Source organism: Salvelinus sp. IW2-2015, linkage group LG1, assembly GCF_002910315.2.
Source record: "Salvelinus sp. IW2-2015 linkage group LG1, ASM291031v2, whole genome shotgun sequence".
NCBI lineage: Eukaryota > Metazoa > Chordata > Actinopteri > Salmoniformes > Salmonidae > Salvelinus > Salvelinus sp. IW2-2015.
Window position 1 is genome coordinate 19,103,023 of NC_036838.1, and position 19,507 is coordinate 19,122,529.

At 42.6% G+C, this 19,507-nt stretch overlaps 1 protein-coding gene across 1 annotated transcript in view; it reads left to right on the plus strand.

The window, feature by feature from the left end:
* LOC111961576 (copine-9-like) overlaps positions 1-18,789 on the plus strand; it is a 115,760-nt gene extending 96,971 nt beyond the window's left edge. The window contains exons 13-16 of the mRNA XM_070441547.1: positions 5,628-5,755; positions 13,197-13,299; positions 13,442-13,499; positions 18,359-18,789. Of these exons, the coding sequence (XP_070297648.1) occupies positions 5,628-5,755; positions 13,197-13,299; positions 13,442-13,499; positions 18,359-18,636 (567 nt within the window). The 3' untranslated portion in view covers positions 18,637-18,789. The remainder of the gene's footprint in view (positions 1-5,627; positions 5,756-13,196; positions 13,300-13,441; positions 13,500-18,358) is intronic.
* The last annotated feature ends 718 nt before the right edge of the window (positions 18,790-19,507 follow it).

Below are 19,507 nucleotides of genomic sequence, written 5' to 3' on the forward strand. Positions count from 1 at the left end.
GAATGCCATTCAACACTTGTAGTGACATGTCTTTTCAACTCTTTAGCAGTGATGCTCTTTATTGTCTGATACAGGCTTTAGCTCCAACCCAGAAAGCACACAGACTTACAAAGGCACTATTTTACCTTTATTTCACTAGGCAAGTCAGTTAAGAACAACATCTTATTTTCAATGACAGCCTAGGAACAGTGGGTTAACTGCCTTGTTCAGGGGCAGAACCTTGTCAGCTCGGGGAGTCGATCTTGCAACCTTTCACTTACTAGTCCAACGCTCTAACCGCTAGGCTACCTGCCTCCCCATGCTGAGACTACTGGAAAATCACAATGTTCTTACGTCGCTGAGACATAACATAGGGATCTTTTACTAAGAGGGCCTCCGTCTGTAATTCATCCTCCGAAGAAATGCATTGTAAAAATCTCCTTTGCTGACATCGGGGATACATAGTCTCTACCTGCTTATTCCCCAATGTTGTTAATTTTTCCTATACGGATGCCCTCTGTTTATAATACAATAAACCGATGTCAATTACTGGAGAGGCTAAACGGACACGCCTGGTGCCGAAAATTGGTGATGTATGTTGCTGAGAGTCGAGTGGAGAGAATGGATTCGGTTCAGTGAGTTTAGTCAGTCGTCTGATGAGCCCTTTCCAACAAGCTAGTTTACGCTTGCTAGCTGGCAACAACAGCAGCATCGCACTAGTTAAAACTTGTAAAATAAATAGATTTTGGTTACCATCTGGATGTCACCATGACATGCCAATTACCTAACGTAATGACAAGCAGTGCATTGAGATTCTTGCTCCTGGAGACAGCCCACTGCGCACAAACTGGTTGAATAAAAGTTGTTTCAACGTGGAAAATACTAGTGTTGGACGGTATACCAAAATGTCTGTACTTTTCGATACTAGAACATGGAAAACGTTTCGGAACTATAATTCTTTTAAACTTTTAGTATTTCTGCAAATGTGTCTCAAGTCGTATATACGGATTGAGAGGATCGAGTCTGTCTTGTAATTTGTCTGAATCTTCTCAATGGGGCAGTAGCTAGCCAGGGTGCTTGCGCATGCAGTTGACACAGCGCAAACCACTTTTGAGAAGCAAGCGAGAGAGTGAAAAGGCAGACAGCATAGCCTCTTCAAACGAGAAAAATATTCCTCCACGCTTGCAGAAGCGTACTATGTGAATAATTTGATTACAGAGCAGATGTTGAGGGCCAGCGCACAGAAACAACTAAGCAAAAATTGTTACAAAGCACTTCAGTGCAAGGGAGGTTTAGTTCCAAAATGACATTTAAAAAAAAATGTAACCATGACATTTGCATTGTAACGTTGCCGTTATTCTACTAGCAATTACATTAGAATAATTTTTTTGTGACAATGACATGAACATGAACATCATCATGACATTTATGTGAGCATTACAATATTATTAGAATCCAAAAGTAATGTGAAATGAACTATAACTTTACTGAAATATATACTGAACAAAAATATAAACTCAACATGTAAAGTGTTGGTCCCATGTTTCATGAGCTGAAATCAAAGATCCCAGAAACGTTCCATACGCACAGAAAGCTTACTTCTCTCAAACCTTACATAAAATATGTTGAATTTATACCTTTAAAACAATGTCAGATCTTCAACGTTATATCCACTATCAGAAAAAATAGCTATCTGCTGGGCAGCACCTCCTACAGGAGAATTGATCTGTCCACAGCTATCCTGTTGGTCTCCTATCCAGGGTTTTAACCAAGCCCAGCCCTGTTAGCTATGATATTTGTCATTGCCTGCTACCAATGTGCTATCGTGAGAATGATTGTTGAGAGATCTCCACTTAAAAAACGAAATAGATTAACTGTTGATATCAAAGACATTCCAAAGGGTAGGTTTAACAGAGCAAATGAAATGTGACCATACCTTATCACTCATATACTATATAATCAATGATGCTATTTAGCCTTAAGTAGCATTTGCAAAGTCATCAACAGTTATTGTTCCAACCCAGAATTCTACTAAAAACAGACAATACAATATAGGCCTAGGCTTTCAAGCTCTGGCTGATTTCAAATGTAATTATATTTAATGATATTGAATTGTATTTGGTTGGCAACGCAACCAAATATCGCCATTAGAAGGATCTTCTTCTTGGATAGTTCAATCTTTGCCACTAACTTTAATTCTAGTTTTGTCTACAAATTATTAATTGATACAGCTGTATGTTGGATTCATTTCTCCATCTCAACCAAAAATCATATCAATTATCCATTTGTAGACAAACTAGAATTAAGGACAGACTAATCCAGTGGCTCAGATGAAACTATCCAAGCAGTACATACATCTCCTTTAAATGTTGATATTTTGTTGTGTTGTCAACCAAAAACAATTCAATATTACTTTTGTAATACAGTAAATAGCCTAAAGTTAAGGCTATCTTACAAACAAATGTATCATTCAACCTCAAATTGAGTAGGCCTAACACATCCATGGCCACATTTTGGGTTACAGTAACTACAGTCGTTGCCAAAAAATATCTGCACCCTTGCACAAAGAAAAAAGCACAATTTCTTCCAGAAACATTTTGAAATGAAAAAATATTTTGGTATCCACATATGTGTGTCAGTCACGTTCGTCATAAGGAGTAGACCCAGATGCAGCGTGGTATTTTTCAATCCTTTATTTTGGAATAGAAAACTTCAAAGAACAAAACAACAAAACGAACAAACAAAACGTGAATCTAGAATAATGCTCACAGGCAATTATACATAGACAAGATCCCACAAAGCACAATGGGGAAATGGCTACCTAAATATGATCCCCAATCAGAGACAACGATAAACAGCTGCCTCTGATTGGGAACCATACTAGGCCAACATAGAAATAGAATTCACCTAGATAACCCACCCTTAATCACACCCCGACCTAACCAACATAGAGAATTAAAGCTCTCTATGGTCAGGGCGTGACAGTTAGCTAAATGTTAGCTTATTCCACAAAGTATTCCTAAAATGGCCCAGACAATATTATTGGCACCTTCTAGAAATAGTTAGAAATAATTACATTTCAAGCAGGTGATTCTCCTTTACTTTGGAATTGAACTCAATTGTGGTGAGTTGTAGAAGCCTGCAATATAAAAATCACTCATTCAACCAGTTTGAATAAAGAAAATGACTCATTCTCCTGTTCTGTGTCACTGTGTGTACTGCAATGAGCACGGCGAAAAGAAAGATTACCAGATAATTATCTGAGGTCAGACACAAGATTGTAGCCAAGCATGGACAATCTCAAGGTTACAAGTCCATCTCCAGAGATGTTGATGTTCCCGTTTTCACCAAAAACAGGATGGAAGATTGCAGCGAAGGATTATTTTAATGGTGGAGAAAGATTTGACAGTTTCAACTACCAAGGCATTTTGGAGCGTAACGTCGGACCCGGTGTCAGAAAGCTGGGTCTGCGTCAAAGGTCATGGGTCTTCCAGCAGGACAATGACCCCAAACACACTTCAAAAAGACCCCAGGAATGGTTCAAGACTAAACGCTGGACTGTTCTAAATTGGCCAGCATTGAATCCCATTGAAAACTTGTGGAGGGATCTGAAAACAGCAGTTGGGAGAAGGCACCCTTCAAATCTGGGAGAACTGGAGCAGTTTGCACAAGAGGAGTGGGCCAATCTGCCAGTACAGAGGTGCAGGAAGCTCAAGCGCTTGATTGCAGTTATTTTGACCAAAGGCTGTGCTACCAAATATTAAGTCTAAGGTGTCAATCATTTTGTCAATGCCATTTCTGTTTACTTTCTGATTTAAATGGATATATTACGTTCTGAATCAAAAACAAAGGTTCTGTAATATTAACAGTGAAATAAAGAATTTTGGAGACCAAATACTTTGGTGACAATATATTTGGCCCCGACTGTTTACATTTCTTCTTAGTATTCAGTGTTTTATTAGGATCCCCATTAGCTGCTGCTAAGACAGCAGCTTCTCTTCCTAGGGTCCGAACAAAACGTAAAACATGACATGATACAAAATAACAACTAAAGGACAGAACTACATGGATGTAAAATACGAATACACACTTTTATACACGGTATATCTCTATAGAAAACAACACATGGCTTTCGCAATGCACAGCGCTGATCATTTGTAAACCACTTAAGACACACTCATTCAATCAATCATACGTTCACATTTACGCCGGCACATACACTATCACTAGTTTCACCAAAGGTCCTTTACTTCTGTTCATAAAAGGAACAGAACAATTAATCGGATGGCGCTTCACATACCGTCCTTCGCTCTCGTTCAGTTCATAAATGAGCAGAACAATTCATTCGATGCTTATTCACCAAAGTCGTTCACCCCCAGCTCATATATAATGAACCAAAATCTATCGGACACGTTCACTATCCCTGCTTATATGAAATTATATGAAATAAAGGCATGTTCAAGATAGCATGCATAGGTCGTCGCAGGTATGTGGAGATCTTCACAATTGCTGTAATAATCTGTGCAGACTATTCAACGACATTGATCACTTGCACCATGTATTTATAATGTAATCTCAACTGCAATCCAGGTCATTTCATTCTGCTATTAAATGAAGTACAGTACAGTGATAACACATGAATATTTTGTATAAATAAGCATTGTATTCCCATTTCAACTTTGCTGTGCTTTTAAATGGTTGAAAGCGCAGGGATAGACATTTGGGTGACAACTAAACCAAAAATCAGACGTTGTTTTTCTATTGGCATTTGGTTGTGCTTTTAGATGGTCGAAAGCAAAGTGATAACGCATTGGAAATCGAACAAACTTTTCACTGTCTTTTTGAGTGAGTGAATATACAGTAGGCTGTAATCTCATTGATCAACGTGTCGTGTCTTTACTATGGATGAAATTATATATGACATGCTATTTTATCAAATCAATTCTCTGTAATTAATATTACCTGATTAAACTAATTATGTAAATGTAATTAACTAGGAAGTCGGGGCACCAAGGAAGAACGTTTATAGAGCTGTTGTCTTCGGAATAAACTCTTAAAGATCTGGTAATCTTTTATATATATATATGTTATTTCATAGTTTTGATGTCTTCACTATTATTCTACAATGTAGAAAATAGTCAAAATAAAGAAAGCCCTTGAATGAGTAGGTGTGTCCAAACTTTTGACCGGTACTGTACGTGTGCTATATAGGAAGTGGCTTTAATGAGCCAATGGGGGTTCTCATCGGAAGAGTTTTGACGCTGAATGTACAGACAGGAGACAGATAATGTTTCACGAACCTCCACCATTAAAACAGTGTCTGTGTATGTCACAATTAAAGATTGCGCTCAGAACAGGTCTGTCAACCAAAATGTAACAGAGTTAAACAATTGTGTTGCTGGTCCGTACTCAATAAATGTACTTTTGGGAACAGTCAGAATGTTTGATGGATTATTTTTGTTCTCATGTCTTGATTGATTTACCCAGAAAATGTGAAAATAAAATACTTAGCAACTCTTGGAGGACAAATGGACGTTGACTTCACAAACAATTTCCTTCCTTAATTTCCTCTCCGATGCATTAGTATTCGATGCATCTGAGCTTTGTCTCTCCCTCTCTCCGTCTCTCTTGTCCATGGTTTCCCACAGAACTCCAACAGTGAGAACCCAAACTGTGTGGGTATCGAGGGAGTGTTGGAGGCCTACTTCCAGAGTCTCCGAACTGTTCAGCTCTACGGGCCCACCAACTTCGCTCCTGTCATCAACCAGGTGGCACGGTGAGAGAATGACAGCACACACACACACACACATACACACACGCGCACACACGCACACGCACACGCACACGCACACACACACGCACACCCATGCATTAATAAAGTATTCAGACCCCTTGATTTTTTTCCACATTTTGTTACGTTACAGTCTTATTATAAAATGTATTAGATCGTTTTTCCCCCTCATCAATCTACACACACTACCCCATAATGACAAAGCAAAAACTGTTTTATTTTATTTTAGCAAATGTATAAAAAAAACGACAAATATGACATTTACATAAGTATTAAGACCCTTTAATCAGTAATTTGTTGAAGCACCTTTGTTATCGATTACAGCCTCGAGTCTTCTTGGGTATGACGCTAGAAGCTTGGCACACCTGTATTTGGGGAGTTTCTCCCATTCTCCTCTGCAGATCCTCTCAAGCTTTGTCAGGTTGGATGGGGAGTGTCGCTGCACAGCTATTTTCAGGTCTCTCCTGAGCTGTTCGATCGGGTTCAAGTCTGGACTCTGGCTGGGCCACTCAAGGACATTCAGAGACTTGTCCCCCTAGCCACTCCTGCATTGTCTTGGCTGTGTGCTTAGAGTCATTGTCCTGTTGGAAGGTGAACCTTCACCCCAGGCTGAGGTTCTGAGCACTCTGGAGCAGAGAATCTTGTTTCTCATGGTCTGAGAGTCCAAGCGGGCTGTCATGTGCCTATTACTGAGGAGTGGCATCCGTCTGGCCATACTACCATAAAGGCCTGATTGGTGGAGTGTTGCAGAGATGGGTGTCCTTCTGGAAGGTTCTCCCCTCTCCACAGATGAACTCTGGAGCTCTATCAGAGTGACCATCGGGTTCTTGGTCACCTCCCTGACCAAGGCCCTTCTCCCCCAATTTCTCAGTTCGGCTGGGCCGGCCAGCTCTAGGAAAAGTCTTGGTGGTTCCAAACTTCTTCCATTTAAGAATGATGGAGGCTACTGTGTTCTTGGGGACCTTCAATGCTGCAGAAATGTTTTGGTACTGTTCCCCCCAGATCTGTGCCTCGACACAATCCTGTCTCGAGGCTCTACGGACAGTTAGTTTGACCTCATGGCTTGGTTTTTGCTCTGACATGCACTGTCAACTGTGGGACCTTAAAATGACAGGTGTGTGCCTTTCCAAATCATGTCCAATCAATTGAATTTACCACAGGTGGACTCCAATCAAGTTGAAGAAATATCTCAAGGATCACCGACAACAATGAGACAGCCTATAGGGAGGAGGTCAGAGACCTGGCAGTGTGGTGCCAGGAGAACAACCTCTCCCCCAACATGATCAAGATAAAGGATAATTGTGGACTACAGGGAAAGGAGGACCGAGCACGCCCCCATTCTCATCGACGGGGCTGTAGTGGAGCAGGTTGAGAGCTTCAAGTTCCTTCACCAACAAACTATCATGGTCCAAACACACCAAGACAGTCGTGAAGAGGGCATGACAACACCTATTCCCCCTCGGGAGACTAAAAATATTTGTCATGGGTCCTCAGATCCTCAAGAAGTTCTACAGCTGCACCATCGAGAGCATCCTGACTGGTTGCATCACCGCCTGGTTTGGCAACTGCTCGGCCTCCGACCGCAAGGCACTACAGAGGGTAGTGCGTACAGCCCAGTACATTCACTGAGGCCAAGCTTCCTGCCATCCCTTTTTGTACGCTGCAGCTACTCTCTGTTTATTATCCATGTATAGTCACTTTACCTCTACCTACATGTACATATTACCTCAATTACCTAGACTAACCAGTGCCCCCGCACATTGACTCTGTACCGGTACCTCCTGTATATAGCCTCGCTACTGTTATTTTATTGTTGCTCCTTAATTATTAGTAGGTTTTTTTCTTATTTAAAAAATAAATAAATCGTCACACACACACACACACCACACACACACACACACACACACACACACACACACAACCACCACACACACACACACACACCACACACACACACACACACACACACACACACACACACACACACACACACACACCTCTCCTCTGCAGTATTCCACCATATTAGGCTGCCCTAGCCCCCATGAGTTACTTTGACATGTTCTCCCCTGAGCTGTCAGTCTCTGTCTCTATCGCACTCCTTCTCACTCTGACAGGCAGACGACCTAGCTTAGCTGCTCTCCACTGCCTCCGTGTGCTCTATTTCTGCAAAACTCTTAATAATTGGCTTAGCTGGGGCCTTGGGACCATTACAACTTGTCAGGAGTTGTGTTGCTGAATGTTGTATAGGACACTGTAGTACTAGAGAAGGCCGTGTAGTTCATATACATATAATTAATTATATGGTTTAATAGGTGTAGTATTAGAAAGGAATAGTAGATGTGCCATTGTGTGAGTGTTTTACTGGTATTCCGGTGTTATAAAGGTGTCCCTGGATACTTTCCATAGAAATAAGCAGAGCATAGAATATGAATTATGGAAGATCTTGTGATCTTGGTTTTCTCCAGGTAGGAGGAAAGACTCTCCCTAAATGGGCAGCTTAAGGTCTTGTCGTGGAAAAATGAGAGAAGGTGAAACTCGCGACTAGCGACTTGCAGGTGCCGAGACCCAGCGTGATGACTCAATCACGTTTTATGAAACTGTTCTGATGGATGACTGTATATTTGCATCTCACAGGAGAAACACACCGTATCCTCTGAGACGAGAAGTTCCCAGCAAAGTCCTGGGGTCACTTACACTAGAAGAGGTGTGAAAACTGATGAACACTTTAATCGTCTAAATGAATGTTACTGTTAATTGAATTGTCGTGTTTGGTTTGTAAGTGCTATGGATTTATTGTGACAGGGGAACTGTGTTATAATGTTTGTCGGACAGCGGTCAATTCAAAGAGGGAGCGACACAGGGGTGCCCAGGGCCTGCATTTATTCACAAACAGTAATAATGGAGTCAGATTGATGAATGCAGTTTAAACAGAATTTTCATTCAACTACATAATGGTGACCACTCATTGTCAGTCGATGGGGATTTTCACCCAACTACAGTCTCATACCTCCCACCTTAGTAAAAATACACAATTTCTCAAACTAAATCCCCGAAAATGTTGTATGTATTTCATGAAACACATTCTCTAATGGCCCTGTTATGTACTTCCTGTTTATTTTGTGTGTACCAAACATTAAGAACACCTGCTCTTTCCATGACATAGACTGACAAGGTGAATCCAGGTGAAAGCTATGATCTCTTATTGATGTCACCTGTCATAAAAGTGTTGCGTGGTCTAGACTGTTGTCATGAAAGTGTTGCGTTGTCTAGACTGGTGTCATGAAAGTGCTGCGTGGTCTAGACTGTTGTCATAGAAGTGTTGCATTTTCTAGACTGTTGTCATAGAAGTGTTGCGTTGTCTAGACTGTTGTCATAGAAGTGTTGCGTTGTCTAGACTGTTGTCATAGAAGTGTTGCGTTTTCTACACTGTTGTCGTAGAAGTGTTGCGTTGTCTAGACTGTTGTCGTAGAAGTGTTGCGTTGTCTAGACTGTTGTCGTAGAAGTGTTGCGTTGTCTAGACTGTTGTCGTAGAAGTGTTGCGTTTTCTAGACTGTTGTCGTAGAAGTGTTGCGTTTTCTAGACTGTTGTCGTAGAAGTGTTGCGTTGTCTAAACTGTTGACATAGAAGTGTGTTTTTGGGGTGGGGGTGCAACTCAATATTAGAAAGGTGTTCCTAATGTTTGGTATACTGAGTGTATATAAGTATGCCAATATAGTGAATGTGGCATCTCTTTTGCTTAACTTAATAGAGTGGGGTGCTGTGGCTCGACTGTGGACGCGAGAACTTCATGAGTTCTCGTTCAATATGGTGCTATATTAGCATAATGATGATGGTGATATAGCTGATGATTAGCACCTGTTTGAGAAAATGAGATGAATAATATAATTTTTCTCTTTCACATATTGTCTCTGTCTCTCTTTCTTTCTCTTATTCCTTTATTATTGGCTATTATTGTCTATTATCTATTATTTAATTTTTGTGCTTTAGCCCTCATCTTGCTTTGTCTCATCTCCGTTCATCTCCTTTCCTACTCTCTCTCTCCCTCCTCTCTTTCTCACTTTCTTTCTTTCTCTCTTTCTGTCTCTCCTCTCCACCGTCCTCTCTCTCACTCTTTCTCAAAAGTCTCTCTCCATTCCACTCGTTATGCCTCGTCATCCTCCTCCTCCTCCCTCGTTCCGGCGCTGAGCTCATGTGGCTGCTTGTGGGACAGAGATGGTGATGATGAGGAGGAGGAAGGCCCTCCAGTCATGTGGATGTGTCCACATGTGGGGGTGAATCAAGCCCCTCTCTGGGCTTCTCTACCTAATATAATTCCTCACAGCAGCAGAGACCGGAGTAATAACTACCACATCACACCTTGAGTGGAGTTAGAAACAAGAGTCTAGGGGAAATATTTTGGTTCTCAAACAACACCCACCTCTCCCATCCACTGGTTCCAGAAATGGGGCTACATGTATTGTAGTGAAATGCCCACAATATTTCTCCCTGTGCATGTCAGCTGATTCAACCATTCTCCAATGTGTTTCTGACTTGTCCTTTATTTCACTTGTAATGTTGATATACTACGTAGAATGTAAGTTCATAGATTATTTTGTCTGTGTGTGTTTGAGAGAGAGAGAGAGAGAGTGTAAAGGTTTTCTTCCTGGGGTGAAGGAGAGGACCAAAATGCAGCGTAGCCAGTGCTCAACATGTTTAATTATAAGAACAAGTGAACACTACAAACAACTTACAAAATAACAAACGTGCAAAACCGATACAGACCTATCTGGTGCAGAACACAAACACAGAGACAGGTAACAACCACCCACAACGAACACAGTGAAACAACCTACCTAAATATGACTCCTAATTAGAGGAACGCAAAACACCTGCCTCTAATTAAGAGCCATACCAGGCAACCCTAAACCAACATAGAAACACACAACATAGAATGCCCACCCAAAACTCACGCCCTGACCATCACACACATACAAAACAACAGAAAACAGGTCAGGAACGTGACAGAGAGACTGACAAATGCATACATACAGAGATGGTGAGAGACAGACAGATGGATAGAGAGGAACACAGACAGACAGACAGACAAAGACAGACAGACAGACAGACAGACAGACAGACAGACAGACAGACAGACAGACAGACAGACAGACAGACAGACAGACAGACAGACAGACAGACAGACAGACAGAACAGACAGACAGACAGACAGAACAGACAGACAGACAGACAGACAGACAGACAGACAGACAGACGTAAGAGAGAGAAGGAGAGAGACTTTCACACACTAGTGTGAGAGAACAGACACAGACAGATAGAGAGGATGGGATATTACCGGGCAGAGAGAGAGGTGCCATTTACCCTTCACTCTTTTCCTCTTCCCCCTCCGTCCAGACGGTGAGAGTGAGCCAATCAGGCAGTGAGCCAGCAGGTCTCCGTCAATCAAACAGTCAGCCAGCGGGTTTTTTCGCCCTGCGGAGTCTTACCATTAGCTACCATCTCTGTCCCACAAGCAGCCGCACTAACCAACCGGCTCAGACACAAACACGACAGCTACAACTTCTATGTCAACAGTCAAACAACGCAACACACTTCTATGTCAACAGTCTAGACAACGGAACAAGTCTATGTCAACAGTCTAGACAACGGAACACACTTCTATGTCAACAGTCTAAACAACGCAACACACTTCTATGTCAACAGTCTAGACAACGGAACAAGTCTATGTCAACAGTCTAGACAACGGAACACACTTCTATGTCAACAGTCTAAACAACGCAACAAATCTATGTCATCAGTCTAGACAACAGAATAGTCAGTAATGTAGTGGTAATAACGGACTTCCTGGGAATATTATGTCTGCCAATTGAGCACAGTTTAGTGTAATGGTATTCAGAAAGTTGTAAGTGTATGCTATATTACTTCAGAAGACAGAAGAAAGTCTCCCTCTACATGTGCCTTCACGCACACACGCACACACGCACACAGTCAAAAAAGATGGACCCGTACAGGAATGGATACACACCTACTCATTCAAGGGTTTTTCTTTATTTTTTAGTATTTTCTATATTTCTACACCATGAAATAACACCTATGGAATCATGTAATAACCAAAAAAGTGTTAAACAATTCAAAATATATTTTCTATTTGAGATTCTTCAAAGTAGCCACCCTTTGCCTTGATGACAGCTATGCACATTCTTGGCATTCTCTCAACCAGCTTCATGAGGTAGTCACCTGGAATGCATTTCAATTAACAGGTGTGCCTTGTTTAAAGTTAATTTGTGGAATTTCTTTCCTTCTTAATGCGTTTGAGCCAATCAGTTCTGTTGTGACAACTTAGGGGTGGTATACAGAAAATTGCCAAATTTTGTAAAATACCAAGTCCATATTATGACAAGAACAGCTCAAATAAACTTAACATGGTACACAAACATCCGCACAGTCGTGAAGAGGGCACGGCAGCGCCTCGTCCCCCTCAGGAGGCTGAGAGTTCTACCACTGCACCATCAAGACCATCTTGACTGGCTGCATCCCCGTTTGGCATGGCAAATGCACCGCCCTTGACTGCAATGCGCTACACAGGGTGGTGCGGACAGTTAAGTACATAACTGGGGCAGAGCTCCCTGCCATCCAGGACCTCTATATCAGGTAGTGTCAGAGGAAGGCTGAAAAATTGCCAAAGCCCCCCAAGCCATAGACTGTTCAAAACGGTACGGCTCTCGGACCAACAGGCTCCGAGACAGCTTCTACCCCCAAGCCATAAGACTGCTAAATAAAATAGCCAGACTACCAAATAGTAAATTAATGGTACACAAACTATCTGCAATGACTCTACCTTGCACTGACCCTACACACACTCACTAGACTATATATACAAACCATATACACACTCACACACACACACACACACACACACACACACACACACTACAATGACACTCCCACAAAAAACCCACACACATTCACATACATTACACACACAACACAAACACACATACATATTACACACGCACACTCACACACTTTTACACTCATCATTTGCTGCTGCTGCTCTGTTCTTTATTTCACTCGTATTATTATCTATCCTGATGCCTAGTTACTTTACCCTGCCTTCATGTACATATCTACCTCAAATATCGTATTATTATCTATCCTGATGCCTAGTTACTTTACCCTGCCTTCATGTACATATCTACCTCAAATATCCTATTATTATCTATCCTGATGCCTAGTTACTTTACCCTGCCTTCATGTACATATCCACCTCAAGTACCTCGTACCTCTGCATATTGCACTGGTACTCCATGTACATAGCGCCATTCTTGTGTATTTTATTCCTCTTGTGTTACTATTTTGGGAAGGGAGCACGTGACAAATACGATTTGGTTTGATCAAGTTTCAACCTGTGCTGTGTTGCTCCGTGCAGGTGTGCTGAGGATGTGACTGACGGATCCCAGTACTTTGTGCTGTTGATGATCACAGACGGAGTCATCTCAGACATGGTGCAGACCAAGGAGGCTGTGGTCAATGTGAGTGTTCATCACAACTCAGTGATGTGTGTTGTTGACATTGGTGGGCCTTACGTTTGTGTGTGTGTCCCAAAATGTGGCACGGGGCGTCATAATGATGTCATTTCCTGTGCGTGCATGTGTGTGTGTTTTTTCTTCGCAGGCTGCCGCTCTGCCCATGTCTATCATCATAGTGGGAGTGGGTCCTGCTGAGTTTGATGGTAAGTGTCTGTCCGGTGGGGGGAGCTTTTAAATTGCATAGTGCTGACCCAGCTTCTGTTCTTCTCTCAATGCTAGGCTGTCAATGTGTCACTGTCTGTGAAGTGCACTAAAGATCGGCATATAATTTTTTTTACCCCAAAAATATATGGGGGATTGGAAATGATGCAGACAATTACATTGATGGAAGTAACAATCTATCCGCGATATTAAAGCTGATCCACCCTAAAAAGAACTATTAAAAAATGTTTAAACAAAAAGGAATAAAATAACTAAAAATAAATTTACATTTAAAATTAAAAACAATAAAAAATACTATCAGTTGCTCTCCAGGAAGAGGAATGTGTTGATTCCTTCCCCCTTCCCAAAGAATCCTTAGCATTAGTCTCATGTGGTAACAGGTCGTGACTCCTGTGTCATGTCTCTCGGTGGAGGGGAACTCAGAGTAAGTGAGTCCTAGGTCATATTGAGTAGGGCAATGGAAAACGTTTTGCAATTGAACACGAAATTAGCAACAGACGGGTTGGTTGTTTAGCAACAAAACCGGCATGTGCGCAACTATGGGGCAAAACAGACAGGGTTGGCTTAGATTGTTGACAACATTTAAACTATATTTAGTCCTCAAATGTTTATTGAAACATAAATACATTTGCACAATGAGCACTTGTCTCAAAAACATTGTTACATTTGTTGGTTAGCTAGCTAGCGGATTTGAGACATATTGACATGAAATCAGTCAAAACACCTCAAAACAAGACATGGTATCAATAACAAGATGAAACGAGCCACCTACGATTCCCCACATGGTATCTTCTTGTCACTGTTTCTATCTGACCATTCAGAATCATAAAAACGTGGCTTCTAGCTACATCGATGCACGTGCGTAATTTCCGTGACGTTGTCAACCAACCCATCTATTCCCTCCCTGTTTCAGTCCATTTTTCCAGATATGGTGCCTGATTAACACACCTGATATGTCAGACTTCCACTGAGGCTTTGTTACCTGGGTCACCTAGCTTAAGCTCAGAAGGTTAACGGCAGAGCTGAATAATAATACCATGTGTGGGTAAACTCTGCACAAAACAATCCAGTCATGCAAAAGATGTTTGCATTTTTTACTTCCTTATCATGTTACTTACTCTTAGAAAAGAAGGTGCTACCTGGAACCATAAAGGGTTATTTAATTGTCCCCATAGGAGAACCTTCTGAAAATATAGATTTTTTTGTAGGAACTCATTCACTAATACAAGGATCTATGTTAAACTCTTTCACCACTTAAATGTTCTAAGTAGGTCATTTTTCACCACAAAGGGGTTATACCTGGAACCAAATATGGTTCTTCTATGGGGAAAAACGAGGAACCCATTTTTTCGAGGAGTGCACCTTGAGTCCCATTTCTGTTGTGGTACCATTCTGTTTTCGTTACAATATGCAGCAGCAGAGAATTTGGTTTGAGTGATATCCTTCTCTGCCTACCATACTCATGTCAATCCTTGGATAATGATGCAATTGCAGCTGTTGCACAATCTTGAAATGGCACACTATTCCCTATATATTCCCCATATTGGCCAATCCCTATATATTCCCCATATTGGCCAATAGTAAAGAGCACTATATAGCAAATGGGTCCTATGTAAATCAGCCACAACTCGACAATGGCAAAACCAAGGAACGGGATTGTGGATGCTTCCTAGATAGCACCCTATTCCCTATTTACCCAAAGGTGCTATCTAGAACCTAAAAATCTTCTTAGGCTGTCCCCATAGGAGAACCCTTTGAAGAACCCTTTTTGGTTCCAGATAGAACCCTATTGGGTTCCATGTAGAACCCTTTCCCCAGAGGGTCTTCCATGGAACCCAAAATAATTCTACCTGGAACCAAAAGGATTCTACCTGGAACCAAAAAGGGTTTGCCTATAGGGAAAGCCAAAGAACCCTTCTGGGACCCTTTTTTCTAAGAGTATAGTGTACTACTTTTGACCAGAGCCCTATGGTCAAAAGGACTGTTCAAAAAAAGGATCAGAGAATGAATCTAGTACTGAAAGCATAAGCTACAACTAGCTAGCACTGCAGTGGATAAAATGTGGTAAGTAGTTGACTCGGAGAGAAAGAGAATAGTTGAACAGTTTTGAACAAATACATTTCTTAAAAAATGAAGGAGAAGCAAAAGAGATAGAGTGAGATAGCTATATTTTGTAGTATTTTTAGCTAGCAAATGCAGCTAGCTAGTTTAGCATACTCAAACAGAGAGGGATGCTATGTTAGCTGGGGGGCTATGGCTATCCAACAATGTACCTCTTCCAAATCAATGTAAGCTTTTGGTTTTATTAATTTATTGCCACCAGGGCCGCCGGTGTAACTGCTAAACTGTTTGCTGACTGTACACTATACTGCATTACTGTAGAGGGTTTACTAATGCGTTAGTTCTATTAGCTATGTTGACAATGATGTTAGCTAGCTAATATGGTGACAATGATGTAGGCTGTGTGTAGTGGTTAGCGGTTATGATATGAATGTTTGGTTTGGAAAAGTTTTTTCACCTGGTCACAGACAGCTGATGTGTTGTCCACAAGCGAAGGGAAAAGGTGAGAGAGGAGGAGAGCGTGTAGATGCAAGAGGGAATTACAATGAGCAAAGTGATCATGCTGTTTGTATGTGGCTGCAACAACAACAACAACAACAAAAACTGTCCTCCCTCATCTTAAACGGCACCGACTGCCACTGCTGTGTACACTACTCCTGGCATAGTGAGAAAGAGTTGTGCTGGAAAGCTGAAGCTCTTCAGCTAGCAAGAGAGCAGCAAAACAAAGCAGAGACTCCCAAAGTAAATGTGCAAACACTGGAGCACACTTATTATGCATTATGCCTATTCCAAAAGTTAATTGGCTAAGTGATTTGAATTAAAGATACTGCCGGTAGTTGGGGAAAGGAAGCAGAAAAGGGGAAATTATTCATGCCTACCGACAAGGGGGTCTCTTTGGGACCTATTACAAACTGCACAGGGCTGTGCGAGGGGTCAGGGGTAGCTGCCGTAGGGGTTGTGTGTGTATGTGTGTGCATGCATGCTCGTGCCTATGTGTGAGTTTCTAGTGTGTGTGTGTGTTTGAGAGAGAGCGATTTAAAAGTGTATAAATTAAATCACTAGAGTATTGGTTTGTGATGGTTTGACTGATTGCTCCAGAGTGTGTGGTGGTTGGGGAATCAGCGTAACTTTAAATGGTCTATAGGTGGGGGGGTATTTGACTCATCTACGCTCTCTTATCCTCCTCTTGCTCAGTCAGAGGGAAACTGGGAGCTCTTTCTCTCCACAGGGAGCCTGTGCAAACAGGCTGTCTCTCGCACATATGCTTGAGTGCAACCCATCTCCTCTCCTCTCTCCTCTGCTATTCCCATCCTCTCCTCTCTTATCCTTCCCCTCTTCAAATCCTTCCATCGTGCCATGTTCCTCTCTCCAAAATGCCTCCCATGTTCCCATGAAGTCTGCATGTGGGCATCTGTTTGGATGAACCTGTGTGCCTGTAGATGTTTGTGTGCATATGTGTGTGGAGTGAACGTGTGTGCATCATCAGTGTGTACCAAGCACTCGTGCGCCTGCGTGTACACACACACACATTCATGGGTGTGAAATTCATGGGAAACAGAAGGTGTGTGAGTGTGTGTGTACTCTGTAAGCACGCTTGTTCCTGTGTGTAGTGTAACATTCATGGCAAACAGAAGGCGGTGTGTGCGTGCGTGTGTGTGTGTGTGTGTGTGTGTGTGTGTGTGTGTGTGTGTGTGTGTGTGTGTGTGTGTGTGTGTGTGTGTTAAGTCAAAGTGACTCAGGGGATGCCCCCCACATGTCTGGGTTTACCCAAGACACCTGCCCCACTTTCCTGCCATCCTGCTGTCCCTTCACCCCCTCTCTCTTCCTCTCTGCACTGCTATACCCTACAGCCATAGGTGAAAGCACTGGATAGGTCTCCAGCCCATTGCCTTAATTTATCCAGTGCTTTTCAGATCACTGGTCCTGGAGGAGAGGAGATGAGGGAGGGTGGGTGGGTATTGAGGAGTTTTGGGTTGCTGCCCATGGCTGAGGCATGCTCTCTCAAAGACATCAGTGTGAACCCAACTGTATAGTCCCACAGGCATGGCCAGGCATTTGCCTCCCAGCTCCTCTCTACCCCAGTACACCAGATAAGATGGACCCACAGCTCCTCACCACCAAAATAGATATTAGTATTCATGATGTAGTCTATTAGATTGTTACGGCATCCATATTAGGATGTTGTCGGTTCTCAGAAAATAGTTCCTAATATGGATGCCGTTGGTTATATTAAAATCACTCCTAATAATGTAAGAATGAAGTTTCAGGAAGATGTTTTTTAAATATGTTTGCTCTGGGGCTTTTATGTACAGAATTATGTCTTTGACCTACTATTATATTATTAGTTGCGCTTTTGGCAAACAAAGTGACACAGGAGGCTGGTGGCATCTTAATTGGGGAGAATGGGCTCATGGTAATGACTGGAGCGGAATCAGCGGAATGGTTTCAAAAACATCAAACATATGGTTTCCAGCTGTTTGATGCCATTCCAATTGATCCGTTCCAGCCATTATTATGAGCCATTCTCCCCTCAGCAGCCTCCACTGGTCGGGTGCCATATTTATCACAAATCCAACACACATTAATAACACAAACAACATTCTGTCTAATAATGGATTTACGTGACGTCATCTCTGTCTCTGTCCCTGACTCTGACTCTCTGTCTGACTCTCTCAGTCTCTGTCTCTGTCTATGACTCTAACTCTGTCTCTAACTCCCTCTCTTTCCCTGCCTCTACCCCATTTCTCTACCTCTGCCTCTGTCTGTTTCCGCTCCATAGCGATGGAGGAACTGGACGGTGACGAGGTCAGAGTGTCCTCTAAGGGGCGCATTGCCGAGCGAGACATAGTCCAGTTTGTGCCTTTCCGGGACTACATAGACCGCCAGGGCAACCAGGTGCTGAGCATGGCACGGCTGGCCAAGGACGTGTTGGCAGAAATCCCTGAGCAGCTGCTGGGTTTCATGAAGACGAGGGACATCGAGCCCCGGCCCGCCCTGCCCGCCTCCTCCACCACCACCACTACCACCCCGCCAGGACTCCACAAGCTGCGCATCTGAGAGATGGGTTTGGGTGGGGGTGGGGGTCTTGGGTTCTTGGGTTTAGAGACATTGTTTGGACCATTTTCAGTTGCAGCAAATACCTGAAGAGACACACACTGAAGCCGTTGGGGTGCACATGCGCACACACACACACACACACACACACACACACACACACACACACACACACACACACACACACTGCAGGTAGCGGATTCCCTCCTGGTTGACCACCGCCATGCTGTGATGTAACAACTGTACAGCTTAACAAGGGTCAAATGGAGCATGACCTTTGGAGCGAGAACTGTTGGAACTGCTTCCGTGGTTGCCAACCCCTCACTGGCCCCTTAGCTTCTTTTTTTATGCAGGGGTCAAGGAACGGTCACGGTTAAACGTTGGAAAAAGCAAGAGTTTGTGGGCTTCTCAACAGACAGAAAGAGCGATCGATGTTCACCTTTTTTTCCTATGCCTCACTAGCCACGCATGCAATGAGTGTTTCATTCTCACATCTTTTGTGGTCCAAAACGGAAACAAATTGGCCACTTGGGTTGCAATGGCAGTACTTTACTTTGTCCACTCTCTGGCCAATGTATATTTCCATGTGTACAATGACACTATACAAACATTGAAGAAAGTGGGACAGCCGGTTAATATCCAAAACAAGTGAAAGGCACAGGAAGTCTATTCATGTTTGATTTCTTCTCAGGGCATTTCTGAAAGCTTTTGGATGAGTTTAGCAAAACAAGGGAGACGGTAATAAGTTGGCGTCTCTGGACGGTTGAGGTCTCAGCCTCGGCATCTGGAGTCATTGGGTGTTTCTCAAAATGCATACTACCGTGCTCCGAGCACGGGAGGGTCAGAGTATGAGTTCAAATCAAAGTATGTGAAA